A 24,368-nucleotide genomic window follows, 5' to 3' on the forward strand; every position below is an offset into this window, starting at 1 on the left:
GATTTCAGTTTCCACAGCCACTTCAAGACACAAAGGTTATTTATGCTCAGGGCTATCTGTTATTTAGTTGAAGAGTCCAACACAAAGTATGCTCAGTTATCTTCACCTCTAGCTTTACCAGACAAATCTGGCCAGCCAATTAATCAGATCTTAAAGGTCTCAGTCTTGCTGCAGAAGTGCTTATTCAAGGTCAGGATGTGTTGTATAAACAGATGAATACTGACAGCGAAAATGATTTAGACATGAGAGTGGATTATAAGCAAGGAGAAACAGATCTAATTCCCTCTGTCTGCCACTGAGCACAGTATTCATTTCCTGAAAGTAGCTTAACTAGAGACAAGGTGAGACTAGTAATGCTAATAAAACACCCTCATTATTGTGAAATTAATAAATTACTGCAAATGCCTATTATCTTCAGTGGCAAAACTTATGCTTGTGTTATGAATCAGATCACATGACACTAATTTGGTTAATTTAATTATGATAAAGTTCTAATTTAAAAAAATACTGTGCAATGTATTTTCAAAAATTTTCCTTATTGTCATGTTTTTCACTTTGACACCTTGAAATATCTAACAAACTATTTTTATTACATTGAATTCAATATAATACATATAAAATGGTCTAAATTATTATATATAGTTACATGAAGTTTAGAGAAAAAAAGAGAAACTAAAATGATAAAGTGTAAGATGTCTTCACAGGAAATGCTTTAAGAGCAAAAGTCATTTCACTAACACATAACATTGTGATGCTTATTTATTCAATTTAATATCTGTAATAACCTCCAATACATGCTGATCTATTACTATGTGCCAAGCATCCTGTTTACATGGACCAGCTCACATTACTTCAGAGTAATTACTTCAAATTTGGAATATCCATCAAGGTGTTATCATTTATTATTCTCACATCCTATGGATGAGGAACTGATGACTGAGACACTGATGACCTTCATTGGTACAGGGTTACTGTATCAGAAAGCATTGCATCTCCAGTATCAAAGCATCTGGGAACCAAGCCATTCAAAGTCTTCATCACTGTCTAGCCTGATCCTGCCACAGCCCCCTGTTGTGCCTGCAAAACGCAAGACCCCCAAGCAAGACCACCACTGAGCCAATATCCGATGCAAAACACAAAGGGGTTTATTGATAACAAGCAAGCTCAGGCTTGGTCCACAGCCAACATCCAACATAGCTGGTGCAGGAGGAAGGCATGAGCACTCACTTGAAGGGGTTTGTATAGAAAAGGTTTACATGCAGTTTGCGATTGGACAGTGGGCCTAGAAGTGAGGTAGTTCTTTGAAGTTACTGGTTGAACTGTAAGTATGAGGTTACTAATGGCTAACAGGATTCAGGGTATCTATAGAGACATAAATTTTTACTCCCTATGTCCTGCTTTTGTTGAACTCAGTATATATACATTCAGATTTATTGTTCCAGTCCTACTCTACCCTGAGTTCAACTTCTGGTCAGTTGAGCCCATTACTCCCCATATCTTGTTTGGCCAAGTTCAGGATATATGGATTTATTGTTTCAGTCTTATCTTCCCATAAGTTCATCTTCTGGTCAGTTCTAAAACTGCTGGTCAGCAAATACCTTTGGGGGGGGGAGAGCATCTCTCAAGATGGCTACTGATTTTTCCCTTTCACCCCCCTTTTCCTGATTTACTCCTCACCGTAGACATAGTTATCAGGGCACTAAGAATGACTGTTTCAGCAATGTGTTATCATTAACACAACCTGATTTTTAAGTGACTCTGATGTTTAGCTCTAAATGAGCCAGAATTAATTTTTTTTAAGTCTGTAAAAATATTTAGTGCTTTCCAGTATTGTAAGAAAACTGATAGATGGATTTTCAAATTGCATGTAAACTCTGTCACCACTAGTATGTATCAACATGTAATTAGTGTATTGGGCTTAGATCTACATTTTGTGCCCTTTTCTCTGGAAAGTTATTGCTAAACACTTGTGGCTAATAATATTTGTTATTTCCGAATTACTAACTTTTATCATAGTCTTCAATTAGCCAAACTATTAATATCAGTTTCCAATAAAAATTAGTGCTTCATGGTAGCTGGACATTTAATTTCCTCTTTACTATAAATATCTGTTGATTTCTTAAGTGCTATAAAACTAATAACTTTGAAGTTACTGCTTAACACTTAAATTTTAACCAATACATATAAACATAAAGATATACATCTTATGTGATATTGTTGAAATTTTGATACAAGTAAACATTATTATCTAGTTTGTAAATAAGGGGAAACCTATCTTTTCAGACATCATTTCCTTATGGTGGCAATCCTTCCTTGAAGCTTTATTTTATTTTTAAGTATGTAGTGTATAAAGTCTTGTGGGCTGCAAGAATATATTCTAGAGATTCAGCTGTGTATTAAACCTATACTTTGACCAGCCAAGGGTCTGTTGAAAGGCAAGCCATTTATTATGAATATTTGGTGATAACCAGCCTTTAATATTTCAGCTGTCTTCTGCTATGAAATTCTTGCATGCCCAGACCAATTGGCAAACAGTTCAGCTCCCCAGACCTGCTGACCTACTAAGTTACTAACTCCCCTGCTGAGCTGAGGAGACAAGCTGGCTTGTTTCTTGTGCTAATGAAGCTCGGACCATCCCCTTGCCTTGAGGAGGCCCAGTGGTTTTCCAGAGCAATTGAGAACAACAGAGTTTTTTTTTTTTTTTTTTTTTTTTTTTCTTATTAAGGTGGGAAGTAAAGCAACACTCCCGAGGAGGCAGAGAACCACTTGCCCAGGGAAAGAAAGGGCAGGCATTTTCTGTAGAAAGGGACAGAGAGAAGAGAGGGTAAGCAGATCTCAGGTAGAGTTTTCTGAGTGCCAGGAATAGAGAATGGCAGAGATGGGGAAAGAGCATACAGAGGATTAAGGTGAGTCTGGAACTATAGGAGTTTAGTCGTTAGCAGGACTATGAGCTAGGGAACTGGACGGAACTGTAGTTATGGAGACAGGATTTCATCACAGAGAAATAAAGTAGTTGGATACAGAGCTTGGTATGTCTAGAGTTGTTTCTGCCTTGAATGCCTGGTGGAGCTGTAGCTGAATTGATGTAATTTTGTCTTAGAGGAATAAAGTCAACAGACATAAGAACATAGTGTATGTAGAATTTTTTCCCTCAGATATCCCATGCCAGATATAGCTAAACCCTGGGACCCCTGGGAACTCCATAATAAAGGATTTCTGATCATTTTATAATGGAAGGACAACACAAACATTTTACTTCTATGGAACAATAATGTGAGGGTTTTCTGTGGCCATGTATGAGTGTGCTATAGTTATGACTTGAAGGAGAGTCCTTGTTTAAGGACCACACAAAGCCTGGTATTGTCTAATAGGTGATATTTAAAAATGACACTTTTATTTTGTTTTTGTTTTAGGGTTTTAATATTATTAAGTCACTTAAAATATTCTAAATTTACTTGTTTTTATATGTATGGGTATGTGGCCTACCTATGTGTGAGCAGTTGCCAGAGGAGGACGGAAAAGGCCAGAAGAGGGCAATAGAATCTCTGAGACTGGAGTTACAGACAGTTGTGAGTCACTAAGTTGATGCTGGAAGTTAAACACATCTTCTCTGGTAGAGCAGCGTTATCTTATCCACCAAGCCGTCGCTCTAGCCTCTACTAGGTCTCTTTTTTATTTTAATGGTAGAAATAGTTTCTTATCTACTTCATTCTGCCTTTATTATTTTTTTTTTTTACTAAAAGACTTAGGATACAGTAAAATTTTGGTGCTGTGAACCGAGCGGGCGCTGCCGGCGCTTCCGCCGCCGGCAGCCCGCGGACCGGGGAATCTGCTCCGTACGCGATAGACCGCTCTCCATTAGCCTGAATCGCATCCAAACTACATCCAACACCGACCGGATTGGTGAGTGCTCCCCACTTTCGGCCGGCGTAAACGGTTTCCTGAACCGGTGAGAACGACCGTAGGTTATCCGGCGCCTTACACGTGTTCTTGAGACCGGGGGAACCCCCGACCACGGTCTTCATTGGCTACGGTCGGCCCCTATCGCTGGCCAACTGGCCTAATTTTTCTGGCCTCTCCACGTCTGCAGCCTGAGGTGTTTTTTTTTTTTTTTTTTTTTTTTCAATTAGGACCACCGCCGTTGGTGCGTCCTGGAGAGCCACGTGAGGCCGACACGTTTTTTCCCCTTGACGGAGGGGCAAACGCTGTCTGGATTCCCGGGGGATCCTTTCCTCACCGTGGAGGGGGCCCCTGCTTCTTTGGCTGACGAGCCAGAAGCAGCCTGTGCCTGAAATCCGTCCGGGACCCTGGGGACGCCTGAGGTCTTGGCTCCGGATTACGTTTCTTTTTATTTTTTCTTTATTTTTTGCCTCTGCTGCAGACATGGGAAACAAGGCTTCCAACTCTGTTACTCCTTCCTCTCCGTTGGGCTGTTTTGTTGAAGCTTTAAAACCTCTCAGTTTAATGCCTCACATAAAGATTTCTAAGCTAACTCGTTTATGTTAAAAAAAAAAAAAAAAGGGGGGGGCCAAAGTATGCTTTAAAAAAAATAAACAAAGGCCACTAAACGGCTCCTTGGATCCCGATGTTTTGCGGGAGTTATCCAATTACTGTCATCGTTCAGGCAAATGGAAAGAGTTGCTTTCTTCTCTCTCAACGCTAAACTGTCTCTTCTCGTTTCCTTCTCTCCTGCTCATATGCTCCTAGCTATACGTAAACCAGAGGATTCTCTGACTCCGGAATTTCTGACTCTAGATCTTGCTAAGGAACCAATAATTAAAGTTCATGTTCCATTCTCTCTAGCAGAACTCTCTCAGATAGAGGGTAAACTGGGTTCTTATACGTCTAATTCTGCTTCCTTCATTAAACAATTTCAATATATAACTCAATCTTATAGTCTCACCTTTCATGATATATTCATGATACTTTCTAATAATTTACTCCCGGAGGAGCGCAGGCGGGTTTGGGAACAGGCTAGAGTCCACGCAGACGAAATTCATCAAACTAACCTTTCACACCCCCAGGAGCCGAAGCGGTTCCTGACCGAGAGCCACACTGGGACTATAACACCCAGAGTGGCTGTCTAGCCAGAGATAGGTTTATTACCTGTCTCCTGACAGGCCTCCGTAAGGCTGCCCTAAAACCAGTAAATAATTCAGGATAAGGACGAATCTGTCTCTTGTTCCCCAGACCTACCTGACTAAAACTTAAGCATCTGGAGAGCGAGGCTCCTGACCCCACAGGAAAAAGAGTCACTTGTGGCATTTAAGGTGTGCCAGGGAAGAGATAAAAGCCCGAAAACAAAATTGCCAAGTGCTGGCACTCGCTGACTTCCAAAAGCTGTTGGGTCCCTGTTTTAAATGAGGAAAAGGCCACGGGCTACCGAATGCTCTGCTAGGCCATCAACAGCCTTGTTAAAAGTGCCGCCTAGGAAGACAGAGTCAGCTGACTGCCCCCAGGCACCAAGATGCATGGGTACATCAAGCTAAGACCTCCAACAGACCTAGGCTTGGCTACAGACATAACAGGGAACCCAGAACGTAGCAGGGAAGCGATCCGTTTCTTTCCTTCTGGACACCAGAGCCATTGACTCAGTCCTGGGAGTTTTGGGATGCCACCTCTCCTTTATTGTCGGGTACAGGGGACAGCCTTATCTACCTCAGCAGACACCGCCATTTAATTGTATTTTCAGAGGCATCCCTCTCACACACACATTCTTAGTGGTGCCAAGCTGCCCTGTACCTTTAATGGGGAGGGATCTCCTAGCTAAGGTAGGGGCGTCCACTTCTTTTCACACCACACATTTGCCTCCTCCCAGACACGCCAGCAGCTCTCTTACTTCTTCTCCTAGCCACTAACTCTACAGACTCCAAATATGCTTTTCATATCCTCCTGTCCCACGCTGCTATTTGGAGGGAGCGTGGACTTCTCACAGCAAAAGGAGGATCAGTGTCTCAGGCCATATAATGGCCATGCAGCAGGAAAAGTTAAATATCTCCTCAGACCAGTTCTAACACCAGGTCTTTTCCAAGCCTCCAGCTGTTCCAGACAGTCTGTTAACCCCTCTCTTATGTCATCTAAGGTCTATTCTATAGAGCTATGCGGACTGTTCACTGCCTCAGCCATGTGACAATCCTTGCCCAGCTCCAATACACATTGGGGATCAGGTTCTTTCCCCTCCGGGTCAGCGCCTCTCTCCCCTTTCCCCTAAGTGGCAGGGACCCTTCAAAGTAATTCTTGTAACCCCTACAGCTGCTAAACTCGAGGGCTTTCCTCACTGGGTCCACCTGTCTCACCTAAAACCTTTTATCTCACCTCCATCCCAGAAGAATCTCTCTTCATATACAGTGAAACAAACAGGTCCTCTCACTCTCAAGCTCCAGAGGACATCAGGATCCCCTGCTTTGCCGCCAATTCCAGAGGAATAAGGTACCACCCCTTCCTTTTCCAACCAGGGCCACACAGAGCCGGAGGCAAAAGGGACCATCAAAAATATCCAGGTGGTAAGGAATAATGTAATACAGCAATTTATCATTGTTCAATACTCAACAACTGATCACCTGTGGTTCCCAAGTGTTAACCTAGTTAAGGGAAACAGGTATCTTAAAATAAACTACCTCCAGCAAGGCTTGCCTGAGGAAAACAGGTGCCTTACATGAATTACCTCTAATGAGGCTTGTCTCAGATAGAAATTAAGCAAAGTACTAAGACCAGATCTACCTCAGGTAAATGTCACATGCCTCTATCTGGGCAGGCCAAATCTACCTCAGACAAATGCCAACTCCAAAACAAAATAATAATAATTCTTTCTTTCTAAGCTCTCTCTATGTCAACAGTATCTTGCTAAATGGGAGGCCCCAGCACCAGTATGGATGGACAGCCGACAGCCGCGGAACCAGGAGAAGGCAGAACGCCGTTCCAGGACCCCGCATCATCATTCCCGGACTTCACAAGATACCCTTCACCCTCCCCTAAGAGCCAACCGACGCCCACTATTCAGCTGGAAGCAGTCTTTGAGAGAGACGTCGCCCCCGCACCCAGTCAGCCACATTTTTTTTTTCCTTTTTAAAAGTAAAAGAGTCGGGAATGAAGGGTTCACAACGCGGTTCCATTCCGTCCAGCCACTTCTGTATCAAGAGCGTCCCGTAGCTAGGATACTGGTGGCCCGGATGTCCCGGGCCAAGGGGTCTCGCGTGATCAGAGTCCCGTGACGTTGCATGGTGATGCAAGCGCGCGGCACCACTATGTGCCCTACGTACACACGTAGAGTAGTGACGTGACCTGGCCACGCCCCCAGCCGGTTTTAAAAGCACGGCGCCATATTCCCCACTCCCCTTCTCCACGCACGTGTCTCTCCCACAGGCCTGCGCACTTTCTATCCTCTGTTTCTAATAAACTCTATAAGCGGATTCTGTCGTGTTTCGTGACGTTCCTTGCAGGGTAAGAACACAACGCAGCCAGAAAACTAACAATTGTTTACCTTACAGGTACACAAAACCCAGTTTTAAAATAAGATAGATGATGGGATATATAAATGAAAAACCTATATCTAGGTTGTAATGATATAAAAAATATTTTCCATACATCCTCTTTGTACACGCTTTACCCATTCTGGAACCCATGATGTCTTAGTCAGGTTCACTATTGTAATGAAATACCATGACCATCACAACTTGGGGAGGAAAGGGTTTATTTAGCTTATTCCTTCATATCACCATTCATTACTGAAGGAAGTCAGGACAGGAACTCAAACAGAGCAGCAACCTAGAGACAGAAGCTGATGCAGTGCCATGGAGTTTGCTGCTTAATGTCTTGCTCCCCATGGCATCCTCAACCTGTTTTCTTATAGAATGCTTGGACCACCAGCCCAGGGATGGCCCCTTTCATAATGGACTGGACCTTCTCTCATCAATCACTAACTAAGAAAATCTCCTAAAGGTTTGCACACAGCCTGATCTTGTGAAGACATTGTCGTAATTGAGGTTACCTCCTCTCAGATGATTTTAGCTTGTGACAAGTTGACATAAAACTAGTCAGCACACACAGTATATGACAGCTTCAAGTCTATAACCAGAGACCAAAACTGAGGATTATTGAGTTGTAAATCTCTTACTCTTCAGTGGCTTATAACATCCTTGACTTTCAGGGTCTAGTCACATGGAATGCTACATAAGAGAAGAATAAAACACCTATTGTCTAAGTTATTATTTGGGTGATACAAATAATACTACTTTTAAAAAATTAATATTTTATTTATTCTTTGGTAATTTTTTTTCTTTTTTTTTGGTTTTTCGAGACAGGGTTTCTCTGTGTAGCTTTGCGCCTTTTCCTGGAACTCACTTGTAGTCCAGGCTGGCTTCAAACTCACAGAGATCCGCCTGCCTCTGCCTCCCGAGTGCTGGGATTAAAGGCGCGCGCCACCACCGCCCGGCTTCTTTGGTAATTTTATACATGTATGCAATGTATCTCCATCAAATCCACAACACTTCTACTTCCTGCCTTCCACCTTTTGCCCTGAACCACTGCCAAAGAATCCAGTTTCTGCCTCCATAACCTCTTTTATTTTTATAACTTACTGAGTCCAATTTCTGCTGACCACATGTGCATGGGTGTGCATCTATCGACAGAAGTATGGCAACAGATCAGCAGCATGATCCTGAATGAAAATGATTCCTCCCAGAACAGCCAGAAACTGTCATGGGGGTCACTTTATAAGTTTGCCTATTCTTTTTATTTTTACTCAAGGGTTTTATGATATCCCCAATTACGTATTGATGAGTATAAGTTTACATTTGCTATTCCAACAGCATTTTTCTACTTCTTAATTGTCATTTTATATTTCAGCCAATGTATTTTATTTTTTACAAGTACTTAACAAATTTAAAATGCATAAGAATAGCAGTAACATTTAAAATTACATTTTTAGTAGAAACTGCATTTGCTAGATACAAATTTGACCCAGAATTTTTCTTCATTTAGTTTTATTGTCTCTTTCCTTTACCCAAACCCTACATGTTGAACATAAAAAAAAATACTACTTAAAAGAAGAAAACCAGACTTGAAAGAATCAATACTTTCCCCCCAGTGTGTTAGGCAGGATAACAGTGACGGTTGCCCATCAGCCCAAGGAGTTCATTCCTTGGGTCTTTGTGAATATGGATAGTATGTAGTATATATGTTATGTTACATGAGAAATGGGATTTATTCACATTTATCATCAGTGAACTAGGAGTTTTTTCCTGGAATGTCCAGGTGTTTGATCATGTAAACTGAATAGCATAGTGTGACAAGTGCCATTTGTGGTACCTAATTTTATGTCAACCTGACACAAACGAGAGTCATTTTAGAAAAAGAACCCCCAGTTGGGAGAATATCTCCAAAAGCATGGCATGTGGGTAAGTCTGTGGTGCATATTCTTTAATTTAAGATCAAAGTGGTAGGATCTAGGCCACTGTGGGTGGTGCTACTCATAGGTTGATGGTTCAGGGTGCAATAATAATGTTAAGTTGAGCAAGTCATGGAGAGCAAGACAATAAAAAGCATTTCTCCATGGCTTCAGCATCAGTTCCTGCCTACAGGTCCCTGCCTTGAGTTTCTGCCCCAACTTCACTGGATAATGGACTACAAAGTATAAGATGGAATAAACCTTTCCTTTCATGTAGCTTTGGGTCATGGTGTTTTATCACAATAATAGAAACTTAACTATGATACCAACATATGAATCATTAAATGGGGACATTTCCCAGCTGATGGAAGAAAATGAAATGAGAAAAACATAACGGAAACAAAGCTGAAGAAACCCACATTGGGAAGAGGTTGAAGACACTCTGCCCACAGGTAGGAACCACTGGGGTGTGTAAGAAACAGAGGCATCTTCCAGGAGCCATAGCCATCATCTTACCTACAGCAAGTAAGGAAAGAAAAATATTGCAAAAATGCCCACTAAATCTGTAATGCATAAGAAATCGGACAGTCATTTATGCTACTGCAAAACTAATTATATCTCTAAGAATTTTCCTAGCTCTAACACAAAGAAGAACTTTGAGCATCAAATGGAATCCATTGACTACACTGAACAGAGATGTTCCCTTTAAAACATAGTTTTAAAATTTGGAATTAAAGTACAATTATATAAATTTCCCCTTCCCTTTCCTCCCTCCAACCCCTCCCATGAACCCCTCTTTGCTTTGTCTTACATTTGTGGTCTCTATTACTTTAATTGTGGAACTGTATCAATGTAATATATGAATAAAATAATATACATCAATATAATATATATATATATATATATATATATATATATATATATATACACACTTCCAGACATATAAATACAATCTGATCATCCTTATAAAGTTTTGTAAGTTTTGTACATGTATATCATTTCAGGGCTTATAATTAACTTGGAGAGATGGGTCTTCACTGGAGTAGACTATTTATCACATTGCCAGCATTCCTTAATTGCCTGTAGTTCTCTGTCTGGGGTTTGGAAGCACATTGCCTTTCATTATGAATGTCTTCATACTTCACATTATGCGGTTGCATTTTCAATGTTTGCTTTAACAGAGTAAGAAATAGGGAGCATTTCCCTGAGACCTTGGATAAAAATAAGTGATGGAAATGTCTGCTAGCAAAGACCTCTGATAAAACAGCTTATTTGTGATAATGGCTGTGACTTGCATATGTACTTCAAAACCGGAACTCAATTTCCATTTAGAAATTCATAGGAACATGAGACAGTGTTGCCTCATGTCTCTGAAGTCCCCATCACCAGTTTAAGAAACAACTAGAAAGCTGAGTTGAGTGATTACATCAAGTGTATAAACCTGAAAAGTGTCACTAGGGGAAATTAAGGGACCGTACATCACTTTTCTTCACCTGACGTAGTCAGTTCTCCAGCAGCTTTTCAGACAAACTGCTTTTTCCCGGCGTCTGAGTGTTATCGCGGTCTCAGCATTTGGACAGCTCTGAGGAACAAAAGCCCTACCTTAGGAAAGGCTGATTGCACAGCTGACCTCATCACAGTAGGCTAGTGCAATGGACAAGAATGGGGAAGTAGAAGCCAGGTAATAAAAACAAACTAGGAAATATTGATTCCAACCCAGGAGCACCCTGTTTAATTTAAAAGACAGCTCCTCAGAAAATCCTTTCTTGTGTTGTCAAACAAGCACTGGAACCTGTCTATCCTTCCAATCATTCCATTAGAAGCACACGGAGGTGAGATGCTCTTGGCTTTCCAACAAACAGGAGGGCATAGGGGACATGCAGCTGGATTTCTCTATTCTTACAGACTGCCACTTTTAATTGCTGCTATTCGGGGAAAAGAGAGATACTTTCTTCTCATACACTTCCCTAATGTCTGCTTTCGGCCAACGCAAAACAAATGTCTGTGTCCAATTAATAGTTTTCCTTTAACTTGAAGACTTTCACCTTCCAAAGTCAGACTTATCGTTTAACCTTCTCTTTGTTTGCTAGGTTTCTATGGTACGTGGACTCCAAATGAAAGTGCTGATTGTATTTGATGGATGCAGCCTGAAAGCACTGAACTTGAGTCTCCTCTATGGAAAAGTTTCTGTCCTTTATGTTCTTACTGGGTCTCAGAAGAGAATTGCATTAGGTGATATCTTGAGTTCATAGTAGGGAATACAAAATAAACAGAATTGTAAAGGTTTTATATTTGCAATAAAATCTAAAACTCCTTTTTATCAAGGAAATGTTAAGGAATATTAAGAACAAATACACATTTTAGTTATTTTAAATAAATTACTACCAAGCAAAGCTAATCCATCTGAGAACACCTTAATTATGATTCTTCCCCCACTTTTTTTTACTAAGAAGTTTTTATTCATTTTATGTACCAACCACAGGTCTCGCTCTTATTTCTTTCCTCCTGTTCCCCCCCCAAGCCTTCTCCTCCCAACCCATCCCCCATTCCTTCTTCCGAAAAGGTTATGGAATCAGCAAAGGTTGGGAAATCAACAAAGCTGGTGCATTCAGTTGAAGCAGGAACAAGACCCTCCTCTTGCATCAAGGCTGTGCCAGGTGTTCTACCATAAGTAATGGGCTCCATAAAGCCAGCTCATGCACCAGGAATAGATCCTGATCCTACTGCCAGGGGGCCCCTTAAATAGACCAAGCTACACAACTGTCTGGCTTATGCAGAGGGCCTAGTTCAGTCCCATGGAGGCTTCACAGCTGTTCATCCAAAGTTCATGAGTTCCCACTAGCTTGGTTCTGTTGTTTCTATAGGTTTCCCCACTATGATCTTGATGTCCCTGATGTAAAGCCAAGGATAACCAGACTACAACCCAAAACTCCACAGAAGCTAGCTAACAAAGAGCACCCTAAGAGGGAGGCATGGATCACCCTGGGAAGAGGAAATTGATGAGATCTCCTGAGTAAGCTGGGGGTAATGGGGGGCAATAGAGAGGGTAGGGGATGGGGGACGAGAACATAAGGGAACAGGATGGTCAAGCTGGAACAGGGACGGAGTGGGAGAGCAATGAAAGAGGTATCTTGATAGAGGGAGACATCATGGGGATACCGAGAAACATGGTGCTAGGGAAGTTCCCAGGAATCCACAAGGATGACCCCAGCTTAGACTACTAGCAATAGTGGAGAGGGTACCTGAGCTGGCTTATCAGATTGGCGAACACCCTAACTGTCATCATAGAGCTAGAGCCTTCATCCAGTAACTGATGGAAGCAGATACAGAGATCCACAGCCAAGCACCAGGAAGAGCTTCAGGAGTCCAGTTATGATTCTTGAGTAAGTGATTATCTATTATGGCAATAGAGTGACAATATTGCTTATTATGGCTTGAATCTCAAATTTCACCCTCATAGTTTATGTGTTAAAGGTTGGCTGAAAGCTGATCATTTAAGGGCTCTATATTCCTCATGGATTAATTGATAGAAGAATTTGAAGGTACGTGGAGCCTGGCTGGCTACAGATCACAATAGAAATGACTTTGAGGGATATATTTTCATCCAGACACTCTTTTTCTTCATGGCTTTGCTTCTCATCTGCACTGGGCAGGACTTATATTTAACACCCTTTTTGCTGTGAGGCTCTTCAGGACCTCTGGCTTAAAACAATGGAGCTGTTCAAATGCAAACATGGGCTGCCAAACCTCTGCAACAAGGGTCCAGATTCTTTGCTTCTCTCAAATCGTTGTTAGTTAGTTACTTAGATTGTTTTGTCATAGTGTATTTTGTTGCAGTAATGGAAAACTGAGGCAGTGATGTTCAGGTTAGGGTGTGATCTCTAATTTGTACCCACCTGTATTCTAAGTAGGCTAAATATAAATATGCTAAAATCTATTAGCACTATGATTTGATCTCAGTCAGTCAAATCATCCTCTTCCTTCTAAAACAAGAGTCCCTCAAAAAAAGTCATTATTCATAAAGTAAAAGAAAGTGAGAAAGGATTCATCCTAATTTTAATTCCTATGGATATTGCTTGAAAGGGAAAACTTTCATGCCACTAATTTACAATTCATACAGATCTTTTGTCACAGGTACTTTGAATAGTTACCTAATTTATACTGCTCACTCTGGAGTCAGTGTCTCTTTGTAGTGTTATTTATCAAAAGACTGAGTTCTTGCTTTAAAGTATATGTGAGGGGACCAGCCAATCCCTTGTCTTCATATTGCAGTCTACGCTTTGTTCAATTTTCTCTCCTATGTGTGTGAAATTATAAACTATATTTGTCTTTGATATTTTCATTTTAGGAGTGTCATAGACAAGAGTGAAGCAGTTCTGAAGTTAATACATGCTATCCTGATAAAGGAGGACAGATTTAGTGTGAATTATTTTGTGTCTCTGTCTGTTTGTTTCTCTGTGTGTTGGAGGGAGAAGGCTGTGTAAACAGGGAGGGTTCACATACAGGGAAGCCATACACAAAAAGATTTTTCTCTGAGGGACAATGGATATAACACTTCTAGATTTATTACCTTGACCCATATCACTTTATACCACTTAACCCATTTTTCTTAGTTTATCTGGGTGACCCAGCTTTACATTTCACACGTTAGTAAAACTTTTTTTAAAAAAAATTAATATTTAGACTCTATTCACTAACCACAGTTAATGACTTTAATTGAAGTTATTTGAAAAGCATATATATATATATATATATAATTATATGGGAGACTCAATTTTGAGGAAGGAAGCCAGAGATCCTGTCAAGGACCTTCCAGGCAATGGTGTATGCTTACGATATAAGCCACATTCAAAGATCTCCATGACAGTACCTGTAACTTTAGCTTCTCAGCCCCAATCGTTATCTCGTCTTCATCTGCAGAGAACAGCACCCTGCCATCTTCGCTTGCTCTTACTTCAAATCTTTTACACTGCGCCTCCACAGCCTCAGCTCCTGTAGTCAGAGGGAAGGTTTGAAAATGAAGCTGGGATGCAGAACACCATATATATATATATATATATATATATATATATATATATATATATATATATATATATTATAAACATAAAAGAAAAACATATATTGTTCACCTTGTTCATCTCAGTGGTAGGTTTTACATCTGAATGAACACTTTTAAGATGTTATTCTTTTCAAAAAAAAACCCCTAATTGCACTGAATATTTCGAGTATATTAAATGACCATGCCTATTATTTCTAAACGTTTAAGGATGTTTTAATATAGTATATGCACTTAGCCAAATAAAAAACACTTGGTACAGTCACAGGGGAGGCAATGTCTGCTGGGGTGAAGATTTGTCATTTATTTTACTGGGCATGTAGTATATGCTCAGTAAATGGGGCCCAAATGACTCACATCTCTTCACAGTGTAGACCACAGAACTCACATTGCTACTTCTTCGTGGGTTCTAAAGCATCAATCACTTGTGAATCTTTAACTACTCCACATTTCATAGATTTTAGTGTAGTTATCTTCTTACCCTTCAATAACAATGAATTTTAATCCATTTTATAATCACTCTTTCAATGGATTTTTTCATAATAAAGTTTTAATAATTATTTTTCCATATTCATTAAACTGTATGCAACTTAACTACTCTAAAATAAGCAACTTAATTACTCCAAAGTTTGATTCAAAGTAGAAAGAGGAATCCCTCCAACATGCACCTCCCCATTCTCCTTCAAATTCATGGCCTCTTTTTACTAATTGTTAGATATATATATAAAATCAGCCTATTCAGTCTATATGATGTTACTCCTGTGTATGTTTTCAGGACAGACCATTTGACACTGTTATTCCCTGGGGTAGACCACCTCTCCCAGCTTTCCTCGGTTGCCTATAGTTCTTTGTATTGTGGGCTTTTCTCATTCATGTTGGCATGTTCATTGGTATAGTTCCTGTTCAGCTCATGTTTGAGTTGTCATGTTGCTGAGACGTCATGAGTGTGGTTTCTGATATTACAATGAGACACAGTCTCACAGCAACTCCCTGATTCTCTAGGTCTTAGAATTTTGTCATCTCCTCTTTGACAAAACAACCTATTGCCTTTGACTTTGGTTCTCCTCAGAGATGGAAGATATGTTCCTATTGCTATGGACACTATATACTTCACAAACAGGCCCCAGAGACCCTTGAGTTGGAATTGAACACCCTGTCTCTGAGGATTGGCTTTCATTGTACCAGGAGGTATAAAGCTTCCAAAGGAGAGAGGCAACCAACAGTCCTACCCAGTTTTGATGCCTATGTAGCATACCAACCTACAGCATGACAATATAACCCTAAGGGTATAGTAGTGACACACACACCTCCACATTCATCATTAGTTCTCTAATTGGAATGAGATGCACTTAACAGCAGGGAAACAATTCCTGGTACTGGAAACATAGCTAACTACTCAGTAATAGTGAATTCATGGCAATTGGAGGAGAACCTATAACCACTAATTTATCAACCCTACATAATCCCTAACAACAATCTATCAACATTTGTCCTTATAGACAATGTAGTTTTCACCCCTCATAAAGAAAACTGTTGTTTGCAACAAATGGGAAACCACAACCAATTAAAATCATTTATCTTTTTAAGATAATCACAGAAATTCAAATATCTTTTCTTACAAAATTTAAAGACAGTATTGAGGTGAACACTGAAGACTTTGGCCATCATCTTGACTTGGTGAATATTATTTGAGAAGGTAGTATTCACTTGAATGTTTTGTCTATTTTCAGTCTAAACTTCTATGTTTGCATTTAGTCATTGTAGCACAGTAACTCAACTGAGAGTCAAAACATTGAGGCCAATGTGTTGAGGAATTTGACTTCTAGGTTTACATACATCTGTGTTTAAATCTATCTTCAAGAGACTTGGGCACACTTTAAGCCTCAGTGACCTGCGAGTTATAGATCTTTTACACATAAAACTTTTAACATTGATGCCTTATTGCCATCTTCAAATATACTCAACTGCTGAGCTAAATCATTTCACAAGTTATATTTGATGGCACAGACGTGCATTAGATAGTTACATGCATAGAAAGGCATTCTGGGACCCTTTCTTCAGCTGCCGCCAAGGTGCTCGGTTCTTCCGAGGGAGCTAAGGCCGCGTTGGGGTGAGGCCCTCACTTCATCCGGCGACTAGCACCGTGCCAGCAGTCCGCAACATGGCCTCCGTCTCCGAGCTGGCCTGCATCTACTCCGCCCTCATCCTGCACGACGACGAGGTGACGGTCACGGAGGACAAGATCAATGCCCTCATTAAAGCAGCTGCTGTCAATGTTGAACCCTTCTGGCCTGGCCTGTTTGCAAAGGCCCTGGCCAATGTCAACATTGGGAGCCTCATCTGAAACGTAGGGGCTGGTGGGCCTGCTCCAGCAGCTGGAGCCGCACCAGCAGGCGGCCCTGCCCCCTCGACTGCTGCTGCCCCAGCTGAGGAGAAGAAAGTGGAAGCAAAGAAGGAAGAATCTGAGGAGTCTGATGATGACATGGGCTTTGGTCTTTTTGACTAAACCTCTTTTGTTAACATACCAAATAAAAGGATGAACCCGTAAAAAAAAAAAAAGAAAGGCATTCTGTCCACCCACAGATTATCAAGAATTCTCTAGGAGTAGTGATTAATATCTTTATTCAGGAGATGCTATAGAAATATTAAAATATTACACAGCATGTCACAGAAACTATCACAAATAAACTATTAGAAATAGCTATTAGAAGCTTCATAGGGTAGAGTATGGCTCTGGCAAAGGAGTTGAAATTTTAATTAGTTAACTTTAAATGAGCAAAGTCAAATAAGCAAATTGCACAATATTTATGCATGCAGAATTGAGAGATGCATCTAAGTCATAAATTAATGCATGCAGAAACCATCCAATTGAAAAACAGATATAAAATTAATACTTCAGAGTACACTTTATTCACTATATTAGCATAATTGCAGATGGCAAAATTGCAAGCAATTAGTAATGACTTTATAGTAAATAAATGTTTTATGTCAGAAAATAATTATATAGCATCACATTTACATGCACTGCTTTTCTTTTCTACAATTGAAAAATAAGTAAAACTATATAATTGGAGATATATTCAGTAACTGGGACTATCAGTGTTTAACATTAATGTATTATACATCATAATACTGAACTTAGTATATTTGAACTTGTTTTTGGTGGCCTATCATTTGTTTGCTTATAGTATCATGTTTTATTAGGCAAGGTTCAATGGGTCAAAGGTACAATCACATTAAGTAGAAAAAGAGTAATGAACTATTGTCTTTGTATTTTCTACATTCAATTGATAAAATACTAGAACTGGAAATTCTTTTTTGATGAGAACATCCATGATGTTTATATAATATATTTGCAAGGGATTTCTAGGTTCTCTTTAGAACTGATTCAAAGAAAATTAAACAGCGATCTAAGTGGTTATGTCTGCCTGTCTCTGATGTGTCTTTCTCAAACATTGCATGATCTGTTATTACATCCTACATAACTTTGCACTTTAATTTTATATGTATTCAACATTTTCATGTTCTTGAATATCTTTAAGAGATTAGAAATTCCCACAGCAAAATAAAACTGTTATTCACAATTCTTCATTCAGAAATTCCTGTTTTAAAATTACCATGTGTACAGATAAATTCTAAAAACAAAATAATAGCAGCCAAATTCCTATGAGCTGTGTGAATAAATTCTTAAAACCCAAACAGTCACAGCCACAATTGGAGACCAACAGCCATGGCTTTGAAGTATGTCATGGCTTCAGGTCTCAAAAGGGCCACAAGATGTAGATGAATTACCACAAGCTTGCACAGAGAGAGCATCAGCTAATACACCAAGTTCATGTGGGACATGACGTGAAGTATGTTGCTTTGAGTAATACACCATGGAGCTGCTCTGGATCTTCAAGTGTGCCCTCATAATCATCAAGATGGTAGGTATGCACAAGGTATCCATGCCAAGAATAGTGGGAGGAACTAAACAACAGTCAGCTGCTATGAGGAAAGGTGCAGCTAAGGACTGATTACCCCTATCCATTCCTCAATAAACATTTATGCCATGTGAGTGTGCACACACACACACATGCACATGCACACACACTGTACATATATATATATATACATATATATATACATATATATATTCTTTTCTGAATATAAAAATGACAGTAAATTTTCAAGTACACATGTTATCAGTATATGTTAGACGTTATTTTGTTTATAATACAAGTGTCATTGAAAACTTACATGTGAAATGTATCCTAGGAAGGTCTGTCATGGTTGAAGATATGTTAGAGATTAAAGAAGAGCAACCTCAAGCTAGTCTGGAGGATTCTCCTCTCCTGACTCTGAAGGCTTTGGTATTTGTAGTTCTCCTGAGATCCTGTGAGAGTTATGTTTATCCTGACAAGCACTGACCAATGGATCAAGGCCAGAGCTGCCCTTTGACCTCCAGAAACTAATATAGTAATGGGAATACTCATATTCAGGGGGTTACCTTTGTCCTTCTGTTTCTCTCCCTGATCAACCCATCAACCTTTGTCAAAACTAACAATTTTGTATGAAACTAGTTATTCCCCAATAAAAGTTTACTTTTAGTGTGTTGTGATAATGCCATTATTTGTCATCATTTGAATTATTTCCTTACCTATAATTCATATCCATACCTCTTGATCTCCATTTTTGTTTAAAAAAAAAATCAGCTAAGAAGTTGGGTTGTGACGAGCACTTGCTGCTCTCACAGAGGAATGATATTTGATTCCCAACACCAAAAGGCAGCTATCAACCATCTGTAACTCTAGTTAGGGGATCCTATGCCATTATCTGGCCTTCATGGGCACTAGATGCACTTAGTGAATTTATATGGCAGCAAAGCACTCATACATATAAAATAAAAATAGATAAGGCCTAAGAAGTTATTTAAAACTTATGCAGATAGAAATATGCAAATAATTTTGCCTAGTGCCTACTTAAAGGAATAGCTGTTACTATCAACATTGTTGAAGTCATTATTGTCACTGTTCCTTAAGCACGTGTCTTTCTATCCTGGTCCCTGAGAAAAGTTTAGTCTGCAGAATAATTTATAACCGCTTATCAAGTGTATATTTTTATGATTTATAACTCAGATGTAGATAATCTATTTTAGGGTCATTAATATTTCAAAAATATATTCATTTAAACTTAATTAACATTTAAACTTCTGGTGAAATTAGTTTTTTATCATTCTCATCTTCCAAAATGTTACTTATGTGTGGTGTCCACTACTGGTTGAAGTATTAAGGCAACTCCACGTAGTTAAAAGGGAGGTTTATTTTGTGGGATAACTTACAAGTAAAGGGACTGGTTAGAGGGTCCAGGAAAGGTGGAGTGCAGTCCAGTGGTGTTATCTGGAGAACTCTGCTCAATCTACCTCCATTATCCAGGATCCAGGAACCAAGAGAGCCAGCACATCTGGATCTCCGGTCTTAGGGGCTCGTCTCTTGGCCCCACCTCATAGGCATGACAGTTACTGGAAGCCTCAATGTGGGTAGTACTTCCAGGGCAAAGTTGGAAGAGCTGCCCACTACACTTCGCTTTTCAAATGCTTTCTTAGTTGTGGTACATAAACATATTCTTATTACTTGTGTTAATTATACTCTTAATTTTTTGTGTATACCTCCCTGCCTCTCTGTCTCTCTGTGTCTCCTCTGTCTCTGTCTCTGTCTCTGTCTCTCTCTCTCTCTCTGTGTATGTGTGTGTGTGCACACGTGCGTGCTTGTGTGAGGGGTATATTTAATTCAAAGCCTCATACCTTCTGAGTTTGAATCTCAAAGGTGGAAAATGGCACTGCCACGAATCACAAGATTGTTGAGTGAAAATCTCAGTACTAGGCATGTGTTATTTCACAGGTCTCATATGTAATAAAGACTATTACAAACCTGGGCATGAGTTTCGTACTGTAATCACAGGATGGGATATGGAAGCAGAATTATCATGTGGATATGGAAGCAGAAGTATCAGGAATTCAAGGCCATTGTAAGAAATAAGTTGTTGTGGTCCATTATTTCTAATTTTAAAGCATCAGAAATAAGCAGAAGATATTGGCACCTCTCTTTCCTAGCAGGTAGCTGGTTCTTGTTTCTCTCAGAACTCCAGGGACTAAAAAGTTAGAAGTAGTTTGGTACATTACTGTGCCCAGGATGAGAAAGAGATGTAGCCTCAAGGCCTAGGATATGCGTTAGATAAAGATTTGTGTAGAGAATTTGGGGTGGGGACTGTGTTTGAAGAGCGTGAAAACTGTACCAGCCAATGGGACAAAGAAGTCAAGGATGCCCCAGCATCAGTAACCTGAAGACCACTCTCTGCCAATTCTTACACCACCCATTTCTGACTTTTCTCTAAGGTGGCATCTCAGGTCTGCAGAGTTGCATTTTGAAAACTGTTTCACTTTTGCTGTTCTTTGAATTTGCAATTACACCATGAGAATTTTTCTCACAGTCCTCCACGACCACTTAGTGAGTTCCAGATGAGTCTAGGATGGGCTACATATAACTCTGTCCTCAGACAAAGACACACAATAAAGGAAAGAAAGAAACAAAGAAACAAAGAAAGAGAAGAAAGATGACAAAGAAAGGAAGGGATGGAGAAAGGCAGGAAGGAGAGAGGGAGGGACAGAGGAAGGAAGGAAGGAAGGAAGGAAGGAAGGAAGGAAGGAAGGAAGGAAGGAAGGAAGGAAGGAAGGAGAGAGGGAACAGTGACTGTCATATGAAATCTCCACTATTAAAGACACAACGTACTTTGGCACTAGGATCTGGAGAACTCAAACAGAAAAGAGCCAGAGCAACTCCCTCTGGCTGGTACTTGTAAAGCCAGAAGGGACTAAGCAAGGTTTTGGGGAAAAAAAATGTCACTACCCATCCTTCCACATCACAGCCTCTTCATACTCTATTATCAACATTACTGGCATGGTGTGCCTGTTAATTCAGTTGTGGCACAGCTATTATGATGACAACAACTGTTTTGTGATTGGATTTAATGTGCACACCACAGGAAAGAGCTCACGTCGGGTACTGAAAGCCAGGGCAAAAGCCCCTAGGCAGGAAGGACGGAATCACCAGCAGAGAAACAAATGCTACTGTTTTGTTAAATGGATATCATGTGCCCATGAAATTGTCTCCTACACATTAGCATTTATACTGACAGCATATGATGGAGAGAAACTTTTCTTTTTTCTGCTTTTTGTTTTGATAGGGTAATGGATGCACTGGGACTAAGCATTCAACAAAGTGCTGAGACTAGGTGATCCTTACCAGGACACAGTGGCCACCTTCTCAGCGATATACAGAGGAGAATAAGGAATTTTATATCTCTTTCACATCTCATGAAAAAAGAAAGCAGAAAGAATGTAAAAGCCCAAGATGTAAGACCTAAACACACACACACACACACACACACACACACACACACACACACACACACACACATAGGCAATATGGTATGAACTCAGCAGGTTGTTTTTTAATAAATTTAAATAATTGTGTGTATATCTGTAATAACAGTAATTAGAGAATAAGAGGCCATAAATTTGAAAAGGAGGTGGTGGGGAACATTGAAATTAGAAAAAGCAAAGAGAGATCAAAAAATGATTTAAACACCGTACTCATGTATGGAGTCCTCAATAAATGAATAAATAACTATTAAAAATTGTAAAAGCCAGAAGAATGGATAGCATGTTGTGCAGATATTTCCTCTGAACTGAAACATTTACTCCTGGGGGAAAAGGCTAGGGTCCAAGGACTCAGCGCATTGACAGGACTTAGAAGCTCAGATACCTCTAGTAACATAAGAAAGCTCTGAAAGTCCAAAGATTCACCAGTCCTGACTCAAAAAGAATGTAGACAGCAATGAATTGCTGGGGAAATGAGAAATGAGGCTATAGTGGAGCTGCTTGTAGATTTGCCAGGGGTGTAGGGATCCAGCTTTCATGAGCTGGTACCCATGCTGAGACACTTTTTTTTTTTTTTTTTTTAGATGATGCTATTGCCTTTGTGTCCAGTAGACTCTCTAGATAATTCATCCCCAATGTTCCTGTAAAACTGCCTGGTGACCTCAGTAATTTGCTAGTTTTGGTGAAATTGTTTCTTTGTTTTTCTAACCATGAGTTATCTAGAAGGAATACATATTTACCAATAAAATATTAAATTAATAGAACAAAGAATTTTTGAGCGTTTGGTACTTGTTCTTGGTGTGAAAATTTTAACTTGCTAAAATAAATAATTAACAGTCTTAAGTTCAGGGTGGGAGAGATGGCTCAGAGGTTAAGAGTATTGACTGCTCTTCCTGAGGTTCTGAGTTCAATTCCCAGCAACCACATGGTGGCTCACAGCCTCCTGTAATGAGATCTGGTGCCCTCTTCCATCCTGCAAGGACACATGCAGGCAGAATACTGTATATATAATAAATAAATAAATCTTAAAAAAAAGTTTTAAGTTCTATCTTTCTTCTCAGAATGGTATGCATCAGTTAATACTTTTTCCCTAGGAACTTACTCATTTGAACTAATTTATAATGTTGTGAAACATTTTATTAAAGTACTATATATATATATAAATATAGTTTCTATCTTCTGTATATATATATATATGTGTGTGTGTGTGTGTGTGTGTGTGTGTGTGTGTGTGTGTGTGTGTGTGTGTGTGTGTGTGTGTGTGTGTGTGTGTGTGTGTGTGTGTGTGTGTTGGGTTATGTGCATTAGTTTATTAGGTTTGTCTAATAGAGTAAAACTGATTGACTGCCATCCCCACAGGTAGAAACATTTAGCCTTGCACTGTCCAATGACAAGAATCAGTTAATTCCCTCTCCTCATTTTTATTATATCTTTTCTGTTTTGAAGTATCTTTAATAACAGCTTTGCAGTTTCTCTTTCTAGTTTTCTTTGAATTTTCATTTTCCTGTATCATTCCTTTTCCGGCTCTCTGAAGCTTGTCTATATTAAGGAATGTCTACAAATCTCCTTCAGCACTTTTCTCCCAATACACAAAGGCCATCAGTCTTGAGTTGTAAGGAAAAAGAAACTTCCATAAGTTTTTCAGAAATTATCCATGGGGAAGTATAAAACTAAGCAAATTCCTGTAAGATGCAAACTGAATTTCTATTTAAGTGAGTTCGATCCTGCCCCCTTTAGCAATTATATAACTATGTAATATCATTTACAATTTTCTCTTTAGCAGTTCCTGAAACAAGATCACATAATTGTACTGAATAATACCTGTGACAACTAATGAGGTCTTCTCTAAACTATTTTTTGCTTCTTGATTTGTATTGAACATTGAAAGCTTCAGGTAAAAGCTGCTTCTTAATATCACTTCTATTGGTGGAATGGTTTTGTATTACTATAGCTCTGTAGTAGAGCCTGAAATCAGGGATGCTAATACCTCCAGAAGTTATTTTATTGTTCAGATTGTTTTAGCTATCCTGGGTTTTTTGTTTTTCCATATGAAGTTGAGAACTGTCTTTCAAGGTCTGTAAGGATTGTGTTGGCATTTTAATGGGGGATTGCATTAAATCTGTGGATTGCTTTTGGTAAGATGGCCATTTTTACTATGGCAATCCTATGGACCCATGAGCATAGGAGCTGTTTCTATCTTCTGATATCTTCTTCAATTTCTTTCTTCAAAGACTCAAAGTTCTTGTCATACATGTCTTTTGTTTGCTTTGTTAGAATTACACCAAGTTATTTTATATTATTTGAGGCTGTTGTGAAGGGTGTTGATTCTCTGATTTCTTTCTCAGTCCATTTGCCATTTGTATAAAGGAGGGCTACTGATTTTTTTGAGTTAATCTTGTCTCCTGTCATTTTACTAAAGGTGTTTATCATCTAAGAAGATCCCTGGTAGAATTTTGGGGGTCACTTATGTACACTATCATATCATCTATGAATAATGATACTTTGACTTC

The 24,368-nt window shown here is 39.5% G+C and overlaps 1 protein-coding gene and 1 pseudogene across 1 annotated transcript in view; one reads left to right on the forward strand and one right to left on the reverse strand.

The window, feature by feature from the left end:
- Sgcz (sarcoglycan zeta) overlaps positions 1 to 24,368 on the reverse strand; it is a 1,053,795-nt gene that overhangs the window by 23,608 nt on the left and 1,005,819 nt on the right. Inside the window, exons 5-6 of the mRNA XM_028872379.2 lie at positions 14,263 to 14,377; positions 6,959 to 6,966 (exon numbers count right to left, since the gene is read on the reverse strand). Of these exons, the coding sequence (XP_028728212.1) occupies positions 6,959 to 6,966; positions 14,263 to 14,377 (123 nt within the window). The remainder of the gene's footprint in view (positions 1 to 6,958; positions 6,967 to 14,262; positions 14,378 to 24,368) is intronic.
- Positions 16,513 to 16,979, forward strand: LOC114695157 (annotated as a pseudogene).

Source organism: Peromyscus leucopus, chromosome 17 (genome assembly GCF_004664715.2).
Source record: "Peromyscus leucopus breed LL Stock chromosome 17, UCI_PerLeu_2.1, whole genome shotgun sequence".
NCBI classification, from domain to species: Eukaryota; Metazoa; Chordata; class Mammalia; order Rodentia; family Cricetidae; genus Peromyscus; species Peromyscus leucopus.